Source organism: Aulonocara sp. 'chitande type north' Nkhata Bay, linkage group LG16 (assembly GCF_057382095.1).
Source record: "Aulonocara sp. 'chitande type north' Nkhata Bay isolate Kocher_YH1m ecotype deep benthic linkage group LG16, A_spYH_male_GT1.1, whole genome shotgun sequence".
Lineage (NCBI taxonomy): Eukaryota > Metazoa > Chordata > Actinopteri > Cichliformes > Cichlidae > Aulonocara > Aulonocara sp. 'chitande type north' Nkhata Bay.
The window spans coordinates 26791501-26810886 of record NC_141359.1 but is presented as its reverse complement, the minus strand read 5'-3'; the positions used below and the strand labels follow the sequence as shown (position 1 = coordinate 26810886).

General features: G+C 42.4%; 1 protein-coding gene across 1 annotated transcript; it reads right to left on the bottom strand.

Moving 5' to 3' along the window:
* Positions 1 to 1693: 1693 nt before the first annotated feature.
* LOC147311704 (E3 ubiquitin-protein ligase MARCHF4-like) lies at positions 1694 to 15440 on the bottom strand. The gene is made up of 4 exons (XM_086267717.1): positions 11369 to 15440; positions 5234 to 5389; positions 4119 to 4311; positions 1694 to 2297 (listed from the first exon to the last, which is right to left on the bottom strand). Exons 1-4 carry the CDS (start codon positions 11798 to 11800, stop codon positions 1876 to 1878), a joined length of 1203 nt encoding a protein of 400 aa, XP_086123843.1. The 5' UTR covers positions 11801 to 15440; the 3' UTR covers positions 1694 to 1875.
* Positions 15441 to 19386: the final 3946 nt, after the last annotated feature.

Below are 19386 nucleotides of genomic sequence, written 5' to 3'. Positions count from 1 at the left end.
AAAGTGACAGACGAAATGCCCATCAAAGACATTACTAAGAAAAAAAGCTGTTTTTGTTTTCTTAAAAAAAAAAGCCCCAAAATCCATCAAGCCTTCTTTGATGTAGTGGGGGGGAAAACCCTGAAAAAATGTTTACAAATGGTTTTAGGCAACTTGTTTACTGCACTACATCTTGCCTGTGATTTACATCAGGCCACATAGCGATGTGCACATCACACCTACTGTAATATTACTGTAATATTCTCTCTGATCACACAACATGGACGAAGAAGTCTAAATTCAACACTAGCATCTCTCTGTAGTGTTACAAACATGACGGTTTATGACATAAGTAGGTTAGACCTGCATATGAGATTTAGAAATGTGATTCCCTCACTTTTATGACTGTTGCAGATCACGCAGAATACATATGATATTCTTAAAACACTGACTAAGCTGCTGCGCGGCATGTTATGAAGTCTCAGTCTATGTGTTGTTCCTAAACAGACTATAGATCAAAACTTTTGCTTTTCTAAATTGGTTAAATGTGATCTTAGTGTGATGTATGGAAGAAAAGGACACCATGGAGTGATGTACCGATTCCTTTTGAACTACTCCATATCTGAATTTGAGTACTTTAAGATTTGGATGCAGATCTAAACATTCAAAATATTTTCTTTGGTTAAATAAAATCTAAATTCAATCTGCAGTCACAGTAGGGAAACCAGTGTAGGAGCCTTTGAAAAGCTTGCTTCAAAGATGAGGACCAGGTCTGTGGCTGCTCACAGACAGTTGCATCTTTGGAGCAACCAGACAGTGAAATAAAAGTGATGAAATGGCAAGAAGACAGAGTCAGTGTGCAAAGGTTGGTAATTACATGCATACTCTTTGTGATAATACAGCAACTAACTGTGACAAATCAGTGAAAATCATAAAATGTGGTGTTGGTTTAATTTACAGATCGAGCAAGTGACCATGTCCTGCAAGGCTATCCTGAGGTCCTTTGCTGCACGTCTTCCTCTACTCTCGCTCCTTGCTTCACTGTACTATCTAGTAAAGGAAAAAATCACACTCAAAACAACAAAAAAGTAAAATTACAAATCTGTTGTTGTCTACAAAGAAAATCACATTAACTACTTATATTCAGAGCCCTGCCAGAATCTCACAGATCTGAAACTAAGAAATTCCTCTACAAATAGTCAGATAATTGCAAATGCAGTTGGTCCGAGCTGAACTGCAATTGTTTGGAGACAAGTTGCCACAAGTGTCCACCAGGAAACCTGTGCAATCACCCACATTTAGCCTGGTGGACAACTGTGCACAGAGTTTGAGGGTGTTGCACGCTTAACCTCTGGTTTCCACAACTGGTTGCAATAGGTCACTGAATGTGAATGGCATTCACTGGGCAACCACCTCATCACAAGGTAGGTTGGTGTCCTATTTTGACTCATGAGCAATACAGACCTACATGTGGAAGATGATTGCAGAGTGTACAGCATACTCAAAAACCCACCCACTGTGAACACACTACCCGTTAACTTTCTTTTTCTTTTGGTTGCTGCTGTTTTGGAGATGCTTGACAGGTTGCCAATAAGAAATTATAGCTGCTGTTACGAAAAAAGTATAAAAACCACAGTACGTGGTTTCCCTACAGATTAACAATTCAAGCACATATTTTTGAACGTATCTGTCAAAATAACCATTTTCCAACCGATTCTGCAAATCAAACAACTTTGACTTTTATTCAATCAATGTAAGGACATCAGAGATGCATTTTCAAACAAACAAGATTGTGTTGATATTAATCCAGTGCAGTTAAGACAGGATCTTTTCTTCAGCTGTCAGCTGGTTCAAAAATCTCTCCCCTTCGTGTGAGATAAGGCCTCAACTGACTCTTCAGACTGTAGTAACCCTCATGACCAGCTCTCTTGTGCTATTGCTGGGTTGGCTGCGGGCCTCCGGCTGCCTCAGGTGGCTGAGCAGGTGGAGGATGTTGTATGGACAGTGTTGGTCTGGCACTGCGCTGCCGCTGTTGGGGTCCACGTGTGTTCCCACTCCTCCGGCGGCCGTCACCACGGTCGTGGAGGTGGAGCCGGCGGCAGTGGAGGCCACCACCATCAGCGAGGAGGTGGAGGTGGATACTCCTATCCCAGTCTGGTAGCCCTGGGTGGGCTGAGATAGAGTCCTGTCTACAGTAGTGTCCTTCAGGTCGTCGCTGTCCATCGATTTATCATAGTTCAGAACCTTCCACTGCTGGTTCACGGCCTGCCAGCGGTGGAAGATGCGAAACACAGAAGGTCCCTCGTGGACAATTAGTGCTGTGGAGATCAGAGCACCAGTTAGACAATGTCACAGTCGGGCTGCAGTCTTGAGATACACTACATCCCAGAACACTGGTAGACACACTGTGGTAAAGCGTGAAGAAAGTATTAGCTTTGGCAGTAACAGAACAAAACAACTCATCTTTAAAGTACTGCGCCACAAACCAGACATCAAATCTTTATTTCTTAGAAAAAGCAGGGACTGGATTTGGATTTAGGTTAAAAAAAAATAATGCATCCGTTCTGCAGCCTCGTTCGATAGCAGCTTATCTCAGATTCAAAATTGCTTATTGATTCATGTTCACTGAACTCAGCATCTGGAAAATTGAAATCCATCTGTAGCAAAGTTGTTTGGACCCCAATATTTTACTGCATGTTTTCCATTTTAAAGGCATGTAAAGGGAAATTCATCATGTATGGATCAGTCCACATTTAGCACTTATAACCATGTTTTTTAACACTACAATATAGTTTGCATCATGGAACATTACATGCAAAGTCCTTTTTTAGTGTTCAAGGTATTTGTTAACAACTTAAACATGATGATTTTATATAACTAATTCTAGTAACAAAATAATACATATTTTAAATAAAATATATCTAAATAGGAGGTATTGTAATAATTAAAAATACTGTGCACTCAAACACTTGAATGCTTTTAAATCTCCTTGTAACGGCATTAAATGCATTTTAATGGCATTACTTGCTTAAATGCTGCTTATAAAAAGGAGAAAGTAGGAGATTATTAAGTGTTACCACTACATATTGATCTTCAAGGAGTCTGCTAGTTGCTCGCCAACTACTTTATTACAGCAGTAATGTAATATTGCTGTTTAACAAGCCAATGACTACAGTTGCAGCAGCTGGAGTTTACTTATAAAATCCTGCCAGCTTTCCTCAACTCTGCTCCTCTCCCTCTCTAACTTTGTGGATAAGTGAAAGTCAGGTCTTTGCTCTTTAACATCCACCAGGTGACAAGTTAATCTCTGTAAAGTGCACCGTTAATGACTCCACAGTCAATCCTTCACAGCACCAAACCGGAGACAATCAATCACCTCTTCCTTACACCCTGCTGTCTACTGCAGTGGCACTTAGAGTCTCCTTAATGCGAGATGCCATCACACAGTTGTCCAAAACATGTGGGCCTCTGAGCGCCACAGGAGGACAGCAGGCTTAAATGCTATACATTTCAATCTGGACGCCCACGCACCAATGCAGGGAACTGTTAGAAATCCTTTGGTGCACCTATCTTTATATATATATATGTATAAAGAAGAACAAAATCCCTCTTGTGTTATGACAGCACATAATGGTCTTTAACGTTTGGCTGAATTTGGCTCCGTAGCTTTTTATTATAGACTGAAATGCATTTTAATGTATGCAGTGAAAGCCACTTTAGCTGAATTTTGAACATTCAGCGTTCATGTTTAATTTATGATGTGAGCTTTGGTGCAGCATCTCAGCCTTGTGAATATAGAAACAGCGATAAAGACAACAACAAATAATCGTAGAGCTTGACCAAACAATGCAATCAAATATTGATATGAAGCAGCTGACTTTGTGGTATGGATTAATTGCACTGAAACTGCCCGTGGAATTTACAGTTATTTGTAGGCAGCTGTTATGTATAATTACCCACTCTCCTGAGCACTTTTGACATTTACTTTTGCCTGTTGAATGCTCATGAATTAATGTGACCAGAGTGAAAAACACTCAATATAATTTTCAGTAGTAAAATGCTCAAACCCATTCAAAGAAGACGTAGAAATATTACATTCAGTTTGAAAAGTGATAAATCGCAACTGCTTAGCGCCTCACCGATGCAGACGACATCCATGAAGCCATACATGCCGTAGCAGATCTGGAAAAGCAGATCTTGACGCTGCCAGCGGGCTGACGGGCTAAAAGACGACCACACCAGCCAAGAGATGCTGGCCATCAGGAAGAGGGAGCCCAAGATAGCTGCTGCTATCTGCACCTTCTCTATCACTGTCAGAGAGATAGCCTGCCACTGCAAGAAGCAGAAGAAGTAGAAGGATTAGCGGTAGAGCTTAGGAGAAAATTGAGAAGCTAATCATAAACCAATTAATGTAAACATTCAGATTATAAGTTAATCGGGCTGAACTCAACAAAAAGACGAAGTCACACATCGCTCTCACCCTCGAAAACAGAAATCTGTGGCCTCTCATAACCCCATCAAATCATAGAAAAAGAAACTGCTTCTGCAATCCTTCTGTTCTAAACATCAGAGGGGAAAGGCCTGTTTAATTCAGATGCTTTCATTTTTTTCCACCCTGAATTTCTCAGTTTAGATTCTCCTTCTTTGGGTTGCTCTCTTTAGAGGTAGCCACAGTGGATCATCTGTCTCTATCACACCCTATCCCTAGCATCTTCTTCTGTCACACCAGTCCCCCCTGCATGTCCTCCCTCTTTTCCTCCTGCTTGGCAGCTCCATATTTAACATCCTTTGTCCACCCCAAACATCCTCTGAACATGACTGCCTTCCTTCCTCATTTCTCCCTCCCCAACCTCCTGCAACAATGGCACAGTTTCCACCTGCACCCTGCTGTTCAACAGCACCGGTGGCGGTCGTTAACCTGGATCTCAACCAATCTTATTGAAGAGCTGCATGTCTGATTTGGCAAAGATGCCCTTCCTGATGCAACCCTCCCCAACCCTTTATCTAGCCTTGGGACTGGTACTAGAAATATACTGGCTGGTCATCAGAGACCAGCTGGAGCTGCGGTTAATGCGTGTTTTCTTAATAAAAAACAAAACAAAACAAACAAAATATGACATGAAAACAAGTAACTCCATATAAGTGGTGTCATGCTCCTAATTACATAACAAAGGTTCTATGATTTGAGATTTTGCAGTGTTCAGTTAGACACAGTGATATTTCTGAATTGGTGAACTTAACACCCACAGCTCACCTGTAGGGGGTTCTTGGTGCTGATGGCAATGACCTGATATTTGTAGTAGCAGAGTTCACAGGCCCAGGAGCCTCTCTCACTGATCCATTTGATGAGGCAGGGCTGGTGAGTGCAGCGCACTGACCCGCTGCACCGGCATGGGCTCAGGAGCTCCCCCTGCAGGAAACAGGCAGAATAAGTTAGTCCCTGCTAACCATGACAAGAGCTTCTCATAATTCAGCCAAAGTAAATGCATAAATGTTCTGCTCTGGTTTGAATATAACTTGATTTAATGGGCTGGTTAACATTGTTTAGATGACCATTTTATGGCCTTATACTACCTTCGTTGAGTACACTCTAAGAAGTGATTTATGATTCAGAAAAAATACCCTTTCTCTCCATCTTATTTACCTCTTGACGTAACCCCTTTACATACAATAATAAGTGCGTTACACTGTGTTTATATTTCTTGCACTTCTTTGTGTTGGCTTATTGATTTTCTGAGCGCTCTTTGTGCACTGCTAGGCACACACACACGCAGAACACTTTGCATGCCTGTTACAGCAGAACAACAGATCAGGTGTGAAATGAAAGCTTTGCCTTACACCTAGTTGACAGGCAAAATGCTTGATTACTAGTACCGCTGAAAGTGGAGGATTAGTCACCGAAGCACCTGTGAAAGAGCAAACCCTAACAAAGCTGCAGCATACAGCACAAAGGGAGCAGACAAACCACAGCTCTTGACATCAGTAGAGCTGCTATAGACATTAACTATTTTATACTTACAGAAATGCAAAAGAAGCTCAAAATACTCGTTCTGGTCGACCTACATTTCTCTACAATTCACATAACAGTTCAGAGCTAGATCCAGTATCTGGTCTAGTTATCAGAGGATGGTTTCTTGACATCCTGTCCATCATAAAGTGACATTTTTGAAGGCACTGTTAGTCACTGAGGTTGTTAAAGGGCATTTCAAATCCCTTCTGTCAGCACGATGACAGCCACATACTGTATGATTAATGTGACCGGACAGCCGAATAAATGTTTGTGTTGCGGGTTTATTAAACTCTAGGTGGCACTGAACTATATCTTAAAGAGGTGGCTCTTATATCCTTTTTTAAAAATGACCTTCACTTTACCACCTTAAAGCAGCTGAAGTAAAGGTCTGCCTTCGCTCCCTGAACGGCTGCTCGGTGGTCAGACGTGTGAACCACATGAAAACATCACTGGTGTCAGGTGAGGGAGCAGAGATCAAGCTGCCTTATTTTTAGCCGTTTCCATCATGTTTTCAATCCAGCTGGATGTGACAAGATTTCAGAAAACCAAAGCATTTACTTTTTTTTTTTCTTCCCCTCTCTCTGTCATATAGAAGGCTCGTAAATACTTAAAATGCAGCGAAACCATGAAGTTCACTAAATTTGACACCTCTCAGGGTTTTTTTTTTCCATTTTGTACCAAGATGTGCTCAGCTATATTCTTCACTAGACATTCCTCTTAAGCCGTATTTAGCCTGAGGAACAGATGAGTTTTCTAATCTCTCACCCCAGGCTCTGAGCTCATTAAAATATATTACTAATCTTGTCATATTGGATATTGATGATGACCCATAAGATGTAGGCATGCCACCTTTTTAAGGTTCTGACCTGCACTTAAGAAACTTGGCTCTATAAAATTCATAGCAAGACCTTCTTGTACAGATATTTTAATCTTAATGAGAATGAACAAAGAGCCTGTAGTGAATGAACAAAAAGAAATTAGCCGGCTGTCTGCTGAAAGAAATCCCCAACACCCCTCCCCTTCCTTACTCTCTGAACTGAGCCACTGCATTTCTAAGGTATTTTTAATTCAGTATTTTCTCTCCATGTCTACCCTGAGTGCAAAAATTGTACGAAGCAGTGAACAGAGTAAAAAATGCAGCAAGTTTCCAAATGATTTCTCCACGTTGTTATTTAGCTGACACCTCTGACAGACGGAGCAGCACCCTGGTTGAAGAGAAGAGAGGAAAAAGCAGGGAGTTAGGGGAGAAAAGGCCCATCTACAGATGGCCAGGGTGGGAGTGTATTGGCAGGAGGACCAGAACACTTCTGTCGTGTCCAGAGGGACTCGGGCCACTCACTGTGACTGGCCTGATGGCAGCCAAGAGCCAAAACCTAGATCACTCCAATACAACCGAGGCTGGAGGGAGCGCAAGAGAGACCGATAACAAACGTGGCACCAAAGCCCACGCATGGAGAAAGTGATAACTAAATGTCCTTTTGTTGATCAAACAGCAATAATCAGTGAAAAGAAGCCCAACACAATGGAGCAACATATTAAAAAGATATGGCTGTGTTATTTCACATCCCTGTGCTGCATTTTCCCAAAACACCTCCCTACAAGTCATTTTCTCCTTAGAAAATTGGATTCCCTCGCAATGTATATAATGGCATAAAAATAAATTAGAGGTGGCTATTCACATTTTCTTAAGGGTCTCGAATCAATGCAAGTGAACTCCATTAACTCTGAGCAAGGAAAAGCTGTGCTATGATAATCTGGCTCGCACAGAAGCAGAATGAAGGAGGATTTGTACAATGATGCCCAATAACAATCAGTCCGCGGGCTTTTCTTCTTTAAGAACCTGCAAAACTGCCGGGAAAAATTTTCATCTATAAACGTAACCATATTAAACCAATTACAAGGAAAATAAGAGCAATAAGTGAAAAATGAGGCAGAAGGCCAATAATATTTAAGTTCATTTAGTTATGATGACTGATCGTAAAATATATGCAGAGGGATGTTCCACTGAGTGCTGATTTTATGGGAACCATCGGGCCTACAGTGGCGGTTAATGACTCTTTAAAAGGTAATTGAATAAAAAGAGAAACTAGGGTTTCTAATTTATGTTCATGAATTTACAGCCTCTGAAAACAGACTTTAGCAATGCCAAAAAAATAAATGAATAAATAAAATCTAACATTTTGGCAACTTGTTTATATCCCATTTCCAACGAACGGGCAAGCAACATATGATGGAACAGAGCAAACTTCAGCACTGTGGGGTCATACAGAAAGAATGATGCTGACGTGACCCCTGGAGGCTTCTTGTTGTGCCTCAGACACAACACACTCTGCAAGTGCATTATCTGTGCTCAGGAGAAAAAGCAAACACATATTTCTACCCAAGCAACAGGCACCCGCACAGTTTCAACATCCAACTGACGTGAAGACAACAGTAGGAGGATTGCCTCAAAGAGCACTTCGGTAACCTTCGTACGTGGAAAATATTCCACAATTTTTCCTTTGCATTACTTAAAAAAAACAATAAACTTCTTTTTTGAAGTATGTGCATAACACGAATGTATCGTGGGAAAATCTATGACCTGAAAACTGCACATTCTTTGAGTGACGAGGTCGAGATTAAGTCTGAAAGCAGGAGCCTGAATAAAGCAAGCTACCGAGAGCGCTCTGTAAAGCTTCTCAGTGACCTTTAGCTAAAAGGAAGCAATAGTGGGTTGAAATACAGTATGTATGTCTCAAGTTAGCTGTTTAGAAAAAAAGAAGAAGAAAAAGATGAATAACCCGAGGTGCAGAGGTGAAAGACATGAATTCATGCAGTTTCATCTGATATTGGCTTCGTTTTTCATTATATTGTTCGCAGTATGTGTCTTACAGAGTGGATTATATTTTCCAGTCAATTCTGATAAAATAGGCTGATATATAAATTTATATGTCAGCTGAAAGAGTTATTCTTTGGTTCTTCCTTACCAAACTGGCCATAAAATTCAAGAGAGGAAAAACAACTCTACAAAACAGTCCACAGTCTGTAAATTGTGCTATCGAGACTATGTGTTCAGTGTTTCTTGTTACTGCAGAGAGGAGGTAATATCAGAGAGATTTTTTTTAAAAGGCATTGTCTCATGGCATACCTTAAAAGTTACCATTACAATCACCAGTACCTCTTAAAATCCACATTTTTGGAAATTCCCTATAGAACTCCCTGAATTTAAAAGGAAAATGTGAAATCCTTAAAACCAGAAGTACTTCTGGTTGTGAATCTCACCTCAAGGAAAACGGCACTTATAACTCTGACAGGTATCCGATTACATGGACTTATTACATTGTTTGGTGTCATATTAAATCACAGTGCAATCATTTTTCAATGGCTGCCTCTCCTAGGCACTCAAGACTCTTTTCTAGTGGGATGCTTGAGGAAAGCGATGTCTTTCACTCCCTTCTTTACTCTGTCTTGCCTATCTCAGCCTTGGGGATGGAAGTGTTTTGGAGGTGGGTTGTCAGATCAGATACTGGCTGCTTTGGTCTATGTGACATCCTGAAGGCTAAGGAAGAATAGAGGATAACTAATGTCCCCACTGCCTGTATCACAGAGCGATACACAGAAAGTCCACTCATCCCTCTTTTTTTAAATGGAGCCTCATTCTCCTTGTACCCATTTACACCTCAGCAGATCCATATCTGGACTTCACCCAAGCCAACAACTCAGACAACAAGAAGAGGAAAGCTGGCAAAAGATAAAAACTTGCATAATGATAAGACAGCATGAAATCAAGTGCTATTGACTTGCTGCAATGTCTCAAGGAAGAATTAATGAGATGTGTTGGAGGAGGCCATGGGAAATACTGCAAATTTTCAAGGCAGTGTTTTGTATGCAGTGCAGCATGTGCTGACTATCCATGGAGTTTGGGGAGAAAAAAAAAAAAAAAAAACCAAGGATGAAGCCTTGTCTTCCAATCTCATAACTAGACCCCATGTCAGTAATAATTACAAAGTCTGAGCTCAGAGGTGGAATGATGCACAAAATTGCTCTTGGAGTAATTAGTTGATGAAATACAGAAAGATCATAGGCTATACACTGTGCAATGACCATGAAATGATGCAGTAAATCTTCCGCTTAAAGGAAAAGCAACTGTGAGTGCAGACTGTCGGATAAAAAAATGATGTTCTACACCTCGGTTATCTTGCTTCTTGATTTTTTTTTTCTAACCTCTCTACCTCCACTACCAACAGGCGAGGTGTGACGTATTTGTCAACGTGCTCTCAAAAGCTCTGTCAAACAGTGTAACTAATGTGCCTGCAAATTGCTAAGTGTCTGCCTCTCTGATATAATTTAATGTTATTTCTTCGTGGCCATCTTTTCACATTTTCCTCTTCTGATTGATGTACTGTGACATTATCATCAATATGGCCCCAAAGGCGGAGGCAAGCGGTGTGATTAACTTGAAGGCTCTCTTCCATCTGCTTTGTGCACGTTATTATTATGTTGCCGTTTCCAGGTGGTGTGCGTGAGAGGCAGACTGAGAGGTATTTTTTATTTATTTTTTTATTTTCCATGCATATAATGCCTCGATGTGAATTCAGTGTTTGGCTATAATGAGTTGTTACGGCATCCCTGCATATCCTCCACACTTGTCAGCCACTGGGACAAGGTCTTTCATTATCCTCCCACTGCTAGCTTTAGCTGTCTTTTCAAGCCATGCAATGGGATGAGTGCAAGATGCAGTGGGGCCCTATGCTCAGAGAGCTCTCTAGCCCTGCAGCTGCCAGTATTGGGGTCGTTCCTTAAATAATTTTGAAAGTAAGATTACACTATTCTCGATTTTCCACACAAAAAAGCACCTAAGTGTCATGTAATTATAGTTAATAGCATTAAACCTTAAATATTGGCATAATCATGCGAGGTCTCTTTTATACTCTTTACCACAAAGTTGGCAATAAAAACAGACCAAAGAACACCTTTCAGGAAAATCTTGTAGCTAGAACAAGGCTCAATTGTGCTGCACCAGCCAAACTGCAACTGATGAGTTACTGTAATGCGACTCATGCTGAGTTGTAGACCACCAACACTGCTGGCTGCCCTAACAAGACACTACTAGTGTTTTTCTTCTTCACTGTATAAATAAAACCTGAGCAGTGCACCCTCATCTAATGAAAAGTCTGCAAAATGTGCAACATTTCCAACACCTGATCCGGCCACTCGGCGGAAGGACTTGTTGCTACAGTTAACCTATGCTCCTCCAAGAGCAGCAGCACCAGATTGCATTGTGTTACAAACCCCAGGAGAGCAGGTGTGGGTGAGTTATTATTAATTGATGGATGAGGCTGACATTGCATGGCATTAATCTAATTTAAACATGCAGGTGGACATTTTTCCTTCACTTACATGCTCTGGTCCCTGGAAGCAGATCCTGCACACAGGCGTCCTGAAGCCACTTTCCGTGTAGCTTGTGAGAGAGAACCTCTCCTCCAGTTTGCCCTTTGAGCAGTCATCGGAGGAGCTGCTGCAGCCGCGCAGGGCCGCCGACAGCTCTGCAGCATCGACCCAGCCCGCCACCGGCCGCTCTGCACCCGGTGGCTCGGTGGCTCCCGCAGCAGGCTGGGCAGTTCGGTCCCCGGGGTGCTGGTGGCTCCGCGTTAACGTGTTGTTGTTCTCGGGGACGGTGACGCTTGTTTCATGGCTTTCCGAAGCCTGGCCGCTCATGGGGGTCAGCGGAGGAAGCGTTGTCGGCGGCGCCGGTGGCCCGAGCAGGAGCACCCTCAGGTCACCAAGCAGGACGCAACAGCGGCTCTTCAGCATGCCCTGTCTGCGCAGCATCAGGCTGTCTCCGGCCAGAAACTCACAGTACCATCCAAAGGTGCTGGAAGAAAACAGTATGTACTCTATGCGTCCCCGTCATAAGCAAACACTTCTTCATATGTGGTGGGATGGGATAGTGGGGGCTGAGGTGCGTCTTCCAGCGCTTGTTTGGTTTCAAAGCAGCCTTTTAAGATTTTTTCTTTTCTTTTTAAATCCACTTTATTTAGGTTGGGTGCTTTTTATTGTCTTCCCACGAGGGTGTGGATATAAAATGCAAAAAAATCCCTCCTATGCAAACAAGTGTCTGAAGCCATTAGCCTAAGTTCAATGAATGAAACGGCTATTAGAGGAAAGTCAAATATGAGACTGACAGGAATATGCATTCAAGTAATAAGGTTATGGCCCGCTCACTCAGTGTCCACTGTCATTTCATGGCCTTAATAGTCTGCCTGTTCTCTACAACATAAACTATCTCGACGGGCTTCTCCCTCCGGATTCGCGACGTGTGCAGAGACCAAGATTTAAATCTGCCTTTGGTTCAAAGAACTGAGATAGAGAACAAAATGTCAGCGCTCAATCTTAAAATTAGAAATTAAAAATAAAATCCAGCCACAACAACGAAAGCCACGCTTTAAAACCGGTGGAGCTGTCGACGTCCTGTAAGCTTTTCACACCACGTTAAGTCGATCGATGGCGTGCCATGTTAGGGAAGCGAAAAAATCTGTCTTACCTGGCGAGCTACACCGATTTCTACACGACTCACAGTCTCGTTTTTTTTTTCCCCCCCCATAGATTTTCAGCCAGACTGCAGGTCGCTGGCAAGTCTCAGTGAGGTTTACATCCCTAATTATCGAATTTCCAAGCAAGCAGGAGGGTTTAAATCCGTCCGTTTAAATCCAACGCGATGGTCGGACTGTCCTGCTCCGGGTGAAAGCATCCGTAGCCCCGGATTCTCCTGTGATCATTGGCTGCTGAACTGGTGCTGCAGCTTCAGCACCATGATTCCTGGGACAGCTCCCAGACGCCACACGTCACCACCGCACAGTGATGCAAGCAGCCAACTCATTACTACAACTGTGGACGGAGACAAATATGCTTCCTTATTTGTTTCAGGGATACAAGAAGACGTTAAGTTAAAGGTGACACCGGTGTTTGTTTTATCTTATTTTAAGGGGGTAGGTGTTTTCTGCCTTTACACCTGGCAAAAAGAGGCGAAACTAAAGTTGTGGATTCCCTTTAATTATTAAAAGAATCCAGTTATCACACAGCACAAAAAATTTAGCAGAAATGATTAGTAATATCTCAGGTAAATGGTGTAGTTGTGTGGCATGGATAAATAGGGTGAAAGAGGATACAATATTGCAAATCATCAAGTATGAACAAGGAAAAGGGGGAGGTGCAGGGTTAGATGACAAATTTAAAAATGCGTCTGATTTTAAGCAGTATAGCAATAAAAAGATGCATAAAACAAATGTTCAAACCAAGTTGTGAAAGACAAATTATAATGAGAATCTTAAGAAAAAGTAGCACGACTGTCTTAATCTGTTTTCGTTAAAAAAAAAAAATCAATTATTCATTTGGTTCCCAAGTGGAAGAAAAAAAACCCCCAATCCATCAACCACTTCCATCACAAATCCCAGAGCACACGATGATTTATTAATATTTGTAATAATTAAACAAAATAACATACAGATGTTATTCAGAGTGAGCCAAAGATTTTCCTGGTAGTTTGACATTAAAGATGACACATTCGAATTACACTATACTACTGGGTAGTTTCTTTTTCTTCTTCTTTAAGCTGCTCCCTTTAGGGAGATCAGCTGATCGTCCGCTTACATCTCACCCTATCAGATAGGGTGAGATGTAAGCGGTGGGAGATGTAAGATGGGATAGGGCCTATCCCACCTTCCTCTGTCACACAAACCCTCTGCGTGTCCTCCTACACTACATCCATGATTCTCTGCTGTGCTCTTCCTCTTCTCCTCCTTTCTGGCATCTTTTTCTAATATATCAACTTTCCCTACCCTGCACATGTCCAAGCCATCTCAACATTTTCTCCCTCTAACTTTGCCTTCAAACCGCTCGACCTGGCCTGTCCCTCTGATAAACTCACTTCTAATTCTGTCTATCTTGGTCACTCCCAATGAAAATTTAACATCTTCAGCTCCGACACGTCTTTTTGGCACTGGCACCACATCCAAGCCATTCATCAGTCTTGCTTCTACTTCCTCATCACTTCAGTGCATACCTCCACCTCTCCAGGCTCTCCTTTTCCTCACTCCTACCACACACCTCACCACTATCTCGCTGTTAGATGTCCTGCACCACCCTCACATACAAAGTTCCTCTCTCATTACTTTCTTTAATGCAGCTCCTTCGGACCTTTATACTTTTTATTCTACTGGGTAGTAATTTAAATCTAAGAAAAAGCAGTCACTAACTACCAACAAATGCAGCAGAATAAAAAGTATAATACGTTTAGCTGTAATGCGGTGGAGTAGAAATAGCATCAAAAATATTCAAAGTATTTTAAAGTTGCTACTTCAGAAAATTGCCTTGGTTAATTTTTTTTTGACAAAAGAGAACAACTCCAGGGAAGCTGGGTAGACAAGGGTGAGCAATTATCCGGCTTGTCAGGGCAGCTGTGCAGCTTGATTGAACAATTGAAATGAACACACCTGTGACTGGACCCTGTCAGCCAACTGAAATGTGTTTTTTAGGGGGGGTTGTCAGAATTTGTATGACTGTGGTCAAGCTGGTGGCCATGGGGTGAGCATTTAATGGATTGCCAACAGTAAACTGACACATTAAACTGGCACCTCTCACTCCTGCTGCTTTTCTATTCTGGCAGATAATTGCCAGTGATTGCTCTTACATCGCATCTCAGGTGCAAAGTAGTGCCTGATTAAAGTGCTGTTGAAAATAAGCCAACCGTCATTTTGGACTTTTTGAGAAAAACAGCAGACACAAACTAAGATTATATAACAGCAGAGGTGGAGTAAGTAATTAGGCCTTTTCTTAAAAGTCCCACTTTACTTGGAAAAAAAATGTTTGTATGTTTGATCCTCTCTGGGAACAATTCAGTTTTACACCTCTGCTGAAAAGTTTCCCCTGAGCTCGACACCTCCAGGCAGGATTTGTGGCATCACATCTGGTTTGGGAGTCAGTTTTTGTCTTATAGATAGCTAAGAGCTGACTTTCACTGATGTAGGAGATATCCCTTAGTTAATGGTTAAACTTTTGAGACAAACTTTTTTTTTTTTTTGCCTGTCCCGTTTGGCTCTTTTGCCATCAGAATTATTGTCTAAAGGCGAAGAAAGATGCCCAACGGATTTATTTTACCAAACTGACCATCCCAGCCTTGCCGTAATGGTCCATTTGATTCACCTTTTATTGTTTATTTTATTTTCACTTGCTGAATACGGGACAGACTTAACTGGGGGAAAGAAGGGGAGAAAGAAAGAGGGAAAGAAAAAGAGCTGAGAAGAGGGACGGGGGAGAAGGGCAAAAGACAAAAACCAACAGAATAAGCAGAGAAAAAAAATGCATATATCGATCACCTGGATCACCTGTTGAGAAAGAAAAAAGAAAACAAGCAGAAGAAAACAAGAGTAATAGAATAAACAACATCACAATGATATATGGGAATATGACAGTAAATACTAAATGTTAAACATTATTGTGCAGCACATAAGATGAACAGAACACAGTGTGCTTTGAGGTAGGAGCCAAAAAGGGTGTAGTTTGTGTGTGTGATCACCCGTTTGTACACCTGTGAGCATGGACGCGCTTGTTTTTTTAAAAGGTTCCTTCATGTAATGATCTGCTAGAGGGTGTGGGGGGGCCACAGCCCCGTCCTCCAGGGCATGAAGCAGGTATGGAGGAGATCAAAACTCCAGACATCCAGAGGCCCCCAGAACACAAGAGACCAAGGAAGACCAACAGAGGGGCAGCCGCGCCACTGTCCCAGAAAGAGCTGAGGAGAGTCCCAGATGAGGGCTCACTCAGCAGCCGCAGAGCAGAAGCCAGGGGGGGTTGCAGTGACACGCCCGTGAGCTCCGCCGGCAGCCAGCTGCGCCTGAGTGACCGAGCCCCAGGCCGAGAGGCCGGGGGCACCCCACCTCCGAAGTGGCCCGAGCGAGCCCCAGGCTCCAGGCCCCGATAAGCGGCCGCCAAGGAGTGAGCCGGTGTGTACCTGGACGCCCATCCCCAGACACAAAGAACCACCAACGCACCGACGTCTGAGGGGGTCCGCCACTGGCAGGGGAAGTGGTGGTAGGGGGAGATAGGCCTCCAAACCTTGGAGGGCCTGAGATGTCCCCAGAGAGGTGGCGCCTGACACCCAACCTGACATATAGACACAGACATACAGGCACACACAGATACAAACATCCATTCCCACCCTCATGCTCTCATATGCACTTACTCCACACTCAACCAACGTGGAGACAGACATGAAGAGACGCTGTACACACGATCACACTCCCCAAGCGTACTCTACGAACCGGGTCTAGGTACCCTTGCCCCTGGAGGGGGGAACTGCACCCAGACCCAGGTGGTGTTACCCTTTTCCCTGCGGTGGGGAGAGGCAGACCGCCCCGACTCCGCAGCAGCAGGGAGGCCCCACACTCCAGACCCCAGTCGGACGGCCAACTCCTCCTCCCAGCCCCCCCGCTCCAGCAGGCCGCAGAGAACGGGGGTGAGAGAAGACTCCAAACCTCCCTCCACCCGCTCATTGTAGTGTTGATGCATGTGTGTTCTAAGGTGCATTTAAAACCCAGGAGGGCATGGAGCTACCTGCCAGAGAGCAGCAGGTAAGTTGAGACAAACTTTAAAGCGCTGATCAAACATAGCTAAGGAAGAAGAGGCTGACATTATCTTCAAAAGACATGAAGTTAAATAAGAAATTTCTTCAGTACTTGAAATAAAACTTTTTTTTCTCTCTCTTTTTTTTAACAGTTTCAAACATAACCATGAAGAAAAAGAGCCAGAAACAAAACTTTGGGGAGCGTGCATGGCCAGTGCTTTGTGACACCACCTCTGACAAGTACCATATGCTTGTAAATGCAGCTCGTAGTCAGCTAAGAGGCTTTTAGTTCATGTGTGGGGGGTTTTTCCACCCATTCTTCCCTCAAAATTCTTCGAGCTCTGTAGATTTTAGGGCTGTCTTGCATGAACTACACTTCTGAGGTGAATTTTTTGATGGTGTTTCAGCTGGAGGACTGTGATGGCCATGGCTTGGCCCTTTTGAAGCACTCCATTGTAGAATTTTAGATGTGTTTGGGGTTATTATCCTGTTGCAGGAGTTATCCTCTTTTCATCTTCAGCTGTTTTTTTTTTTTTTTGAACAGACAGTATGATGTGTTGGCTTGCTGAATTTGCTGCTATTCACTGGGATCCATTCTACCTTTTACCAGGAAATGTTATAGCTACAAAATTCTGGTGCTGAATTTTGTTAGGAGACCTCAGAAATTTGTTTTCTGATGGTTTTTCTGGGAAAAAACTCATATTTGTACACATGTATCTGTATACCCATCACCCAGCACTTGAGACTCAGACAAAGCTTCTTTAAATCTTTAAAGTGGACTTATTATGCTCTTTACAATATTTTGTCACGCAGATCCTGTGCAGTGCCATGTATAAAATATAGGCAACGTTACTAAATGAAACCCTTTTTGGTTTGTTAGAGGTAACCAATCAGAAGGAAAAAATGCCTTAAAGGAAGATGATGAACTGACGGACGCTGGTGCAAGCTGAACCACGCTTGGAATAAAACAAATGGGTCATTCTATGTCAAATTACTGTTGTGCTTCTACTTGATTTGCCAAAAAATGTTATAACATATACAATGATTGCTAATATATCAAAATACTCCATCAGGTACTTCCAGCATGTTCTTTCATATCGAGGTATTTTCTGAACATGAATACACCAAAAGCGATTAAAGATCAAAGCCTGAAAATTTGACTGGTCATTCTCTGCATAAAATCAAATCAGGATCTGTAATTTGGGACACGACACACATATCAAAAAATGTCTGAATACTGGCTGATTAAATAAACCCATTTTGTGTGCACAGACATTGCCAAAAGACTCTAATAATTCAAGTACAAGTACCAATGCAATTTTGTACATAAATATGGCAAAACAATTAAGAGTAATGGGAAAAAGGATTTAGGTGTTCACTTCATGTGAGTAGTCCTGCAAGGCAAGGTTTCCTTGTCTACTTGGTGTGATTGGTAGTCTAACACAAGACCCTAAACCATTGAACCTGACAGCCATGAAGGGATCAGGCAATCAGCGTCCTGACTGCCACAACGAATGCTGCAATTATTTTGATATCCATGAAAATTCTACATTGTTGTGTTTTAATGCCCCTTGGTATATTTTAATTTGACCTGTCTTGAAATCTAAGTAGAGTAAGTCTCAAAAATGAAACATTTTCTCTTTTCCTCATTCTTAACTCTCCTTGTCAGTGTGTGTGAATGAGTTAACCCTGACTTTGTGTTTCAGGGGTAGGATTACTCCTGGGGTCTTTGCCCTCTGGGCTCATGCACCTACTTCCTCGCCTGTTCATCATCATCTGCTATTTAAGGCTGAAGAAGTGCTCCGGTCGATCCCAGATTGTTGCATGAACTGTTCTAGTGTGGTTCATCTCCTGATGCTTCGTTCACATGTTCTGCTGTTCTTGAACTCATTAATCCCTCTTCTGTCGAGAATCCATAGTTTTAAAAATTTGGAGATGTTTGTGGAGAGTATTCTGTGGAAAAGAAATATGTGGGCTTACCTTCTTACTTGACCCTGGAACTCCTTGGAAAATAATCAAAGTCTAAATAGATGGTAAATGGCCTGTATTTATATAGCGCTTTACTAGTCCTTAAGGACCCCAAAGCGCTTTACATATCCAGTCATCCACCCATTCACACACTGGTGATGGCAAGCTACATTGTAGCCACAGCCACCCTGGGGTGCACTGACAGAGGCGAGGCTGCCGGACACTGGCGCCACCGGGCCCTCTGACCACCACCAGTGGTCAGAGGGCTAACCCTAACCCTAACTCCCAACTCTTGAGCCACAATCGCCCTTGTGACCATATATGAAGGTAAGATTGTGAATGACTGCTCCTCCACTGGCTGGAGAAGAAATCATTTTATACGTCTAAACTTTCGACCATAAAATGTTTAGGCAAATTAGAGATGGTCCAGCAGAAAATGATTAAGTTAAACTATAGAAATACTGAGCTAAAGTCAGCATAACAGCATAACCCCCCCTCCAAACCTCTCCATTTTCTCTTTAACTAGATGTCTTACGTAAGAAGTATTAACAAAATGTGCGTACTAGAGCAGAAAAATACTCACATTAACTGATAATTAGAGACAAATGTAAATGTTTTACGTAAACTTCGGTAGCAATAGTGTCACCTTCATAGTGGAGAATCACAAATTGCAAAATAAATAAATATTTTCCTGTTTTTTTAAGATAACATATTCGCGGTTTTTATCAGTACAAAATGATTTTTTAAAGCCGTGGTTAATGGCAATAAAAACGTCCCTGTAGTCGTTGTAGTTTCTCAAGAGTAGATTATTTTTGCCTTCACTGCACGT

What these genes read in the sequence shown, in the direction of transcription:
- LOC147311704 (XM_086267717.1), bottom strand. Translation starts at nt 11,800, where the DNA reads ATGCTGCGCAGACAGGGCATGCTGAAGAGCCGCTGTTGCGTCCTGCTT. An exon ending in GCTTCCAGGGACCAGAGCAT is followed by an intron (nt 5,390 to 11,368) that starts GTAAGTGAAGGA and finishes TGTTTCCTGCAG; the next exon opens with GGGGAGCTCCTGAGCCCATG. An exon ending in GCACCAAGAACCCCCTACAG is followed by an intron (nt 4,312 to 5,233) that starts GTGAGCTGTGGG and finishes TGCTTCTTGCAG; the next exon opens with TGGCAGGCTATCTCTCTGAC.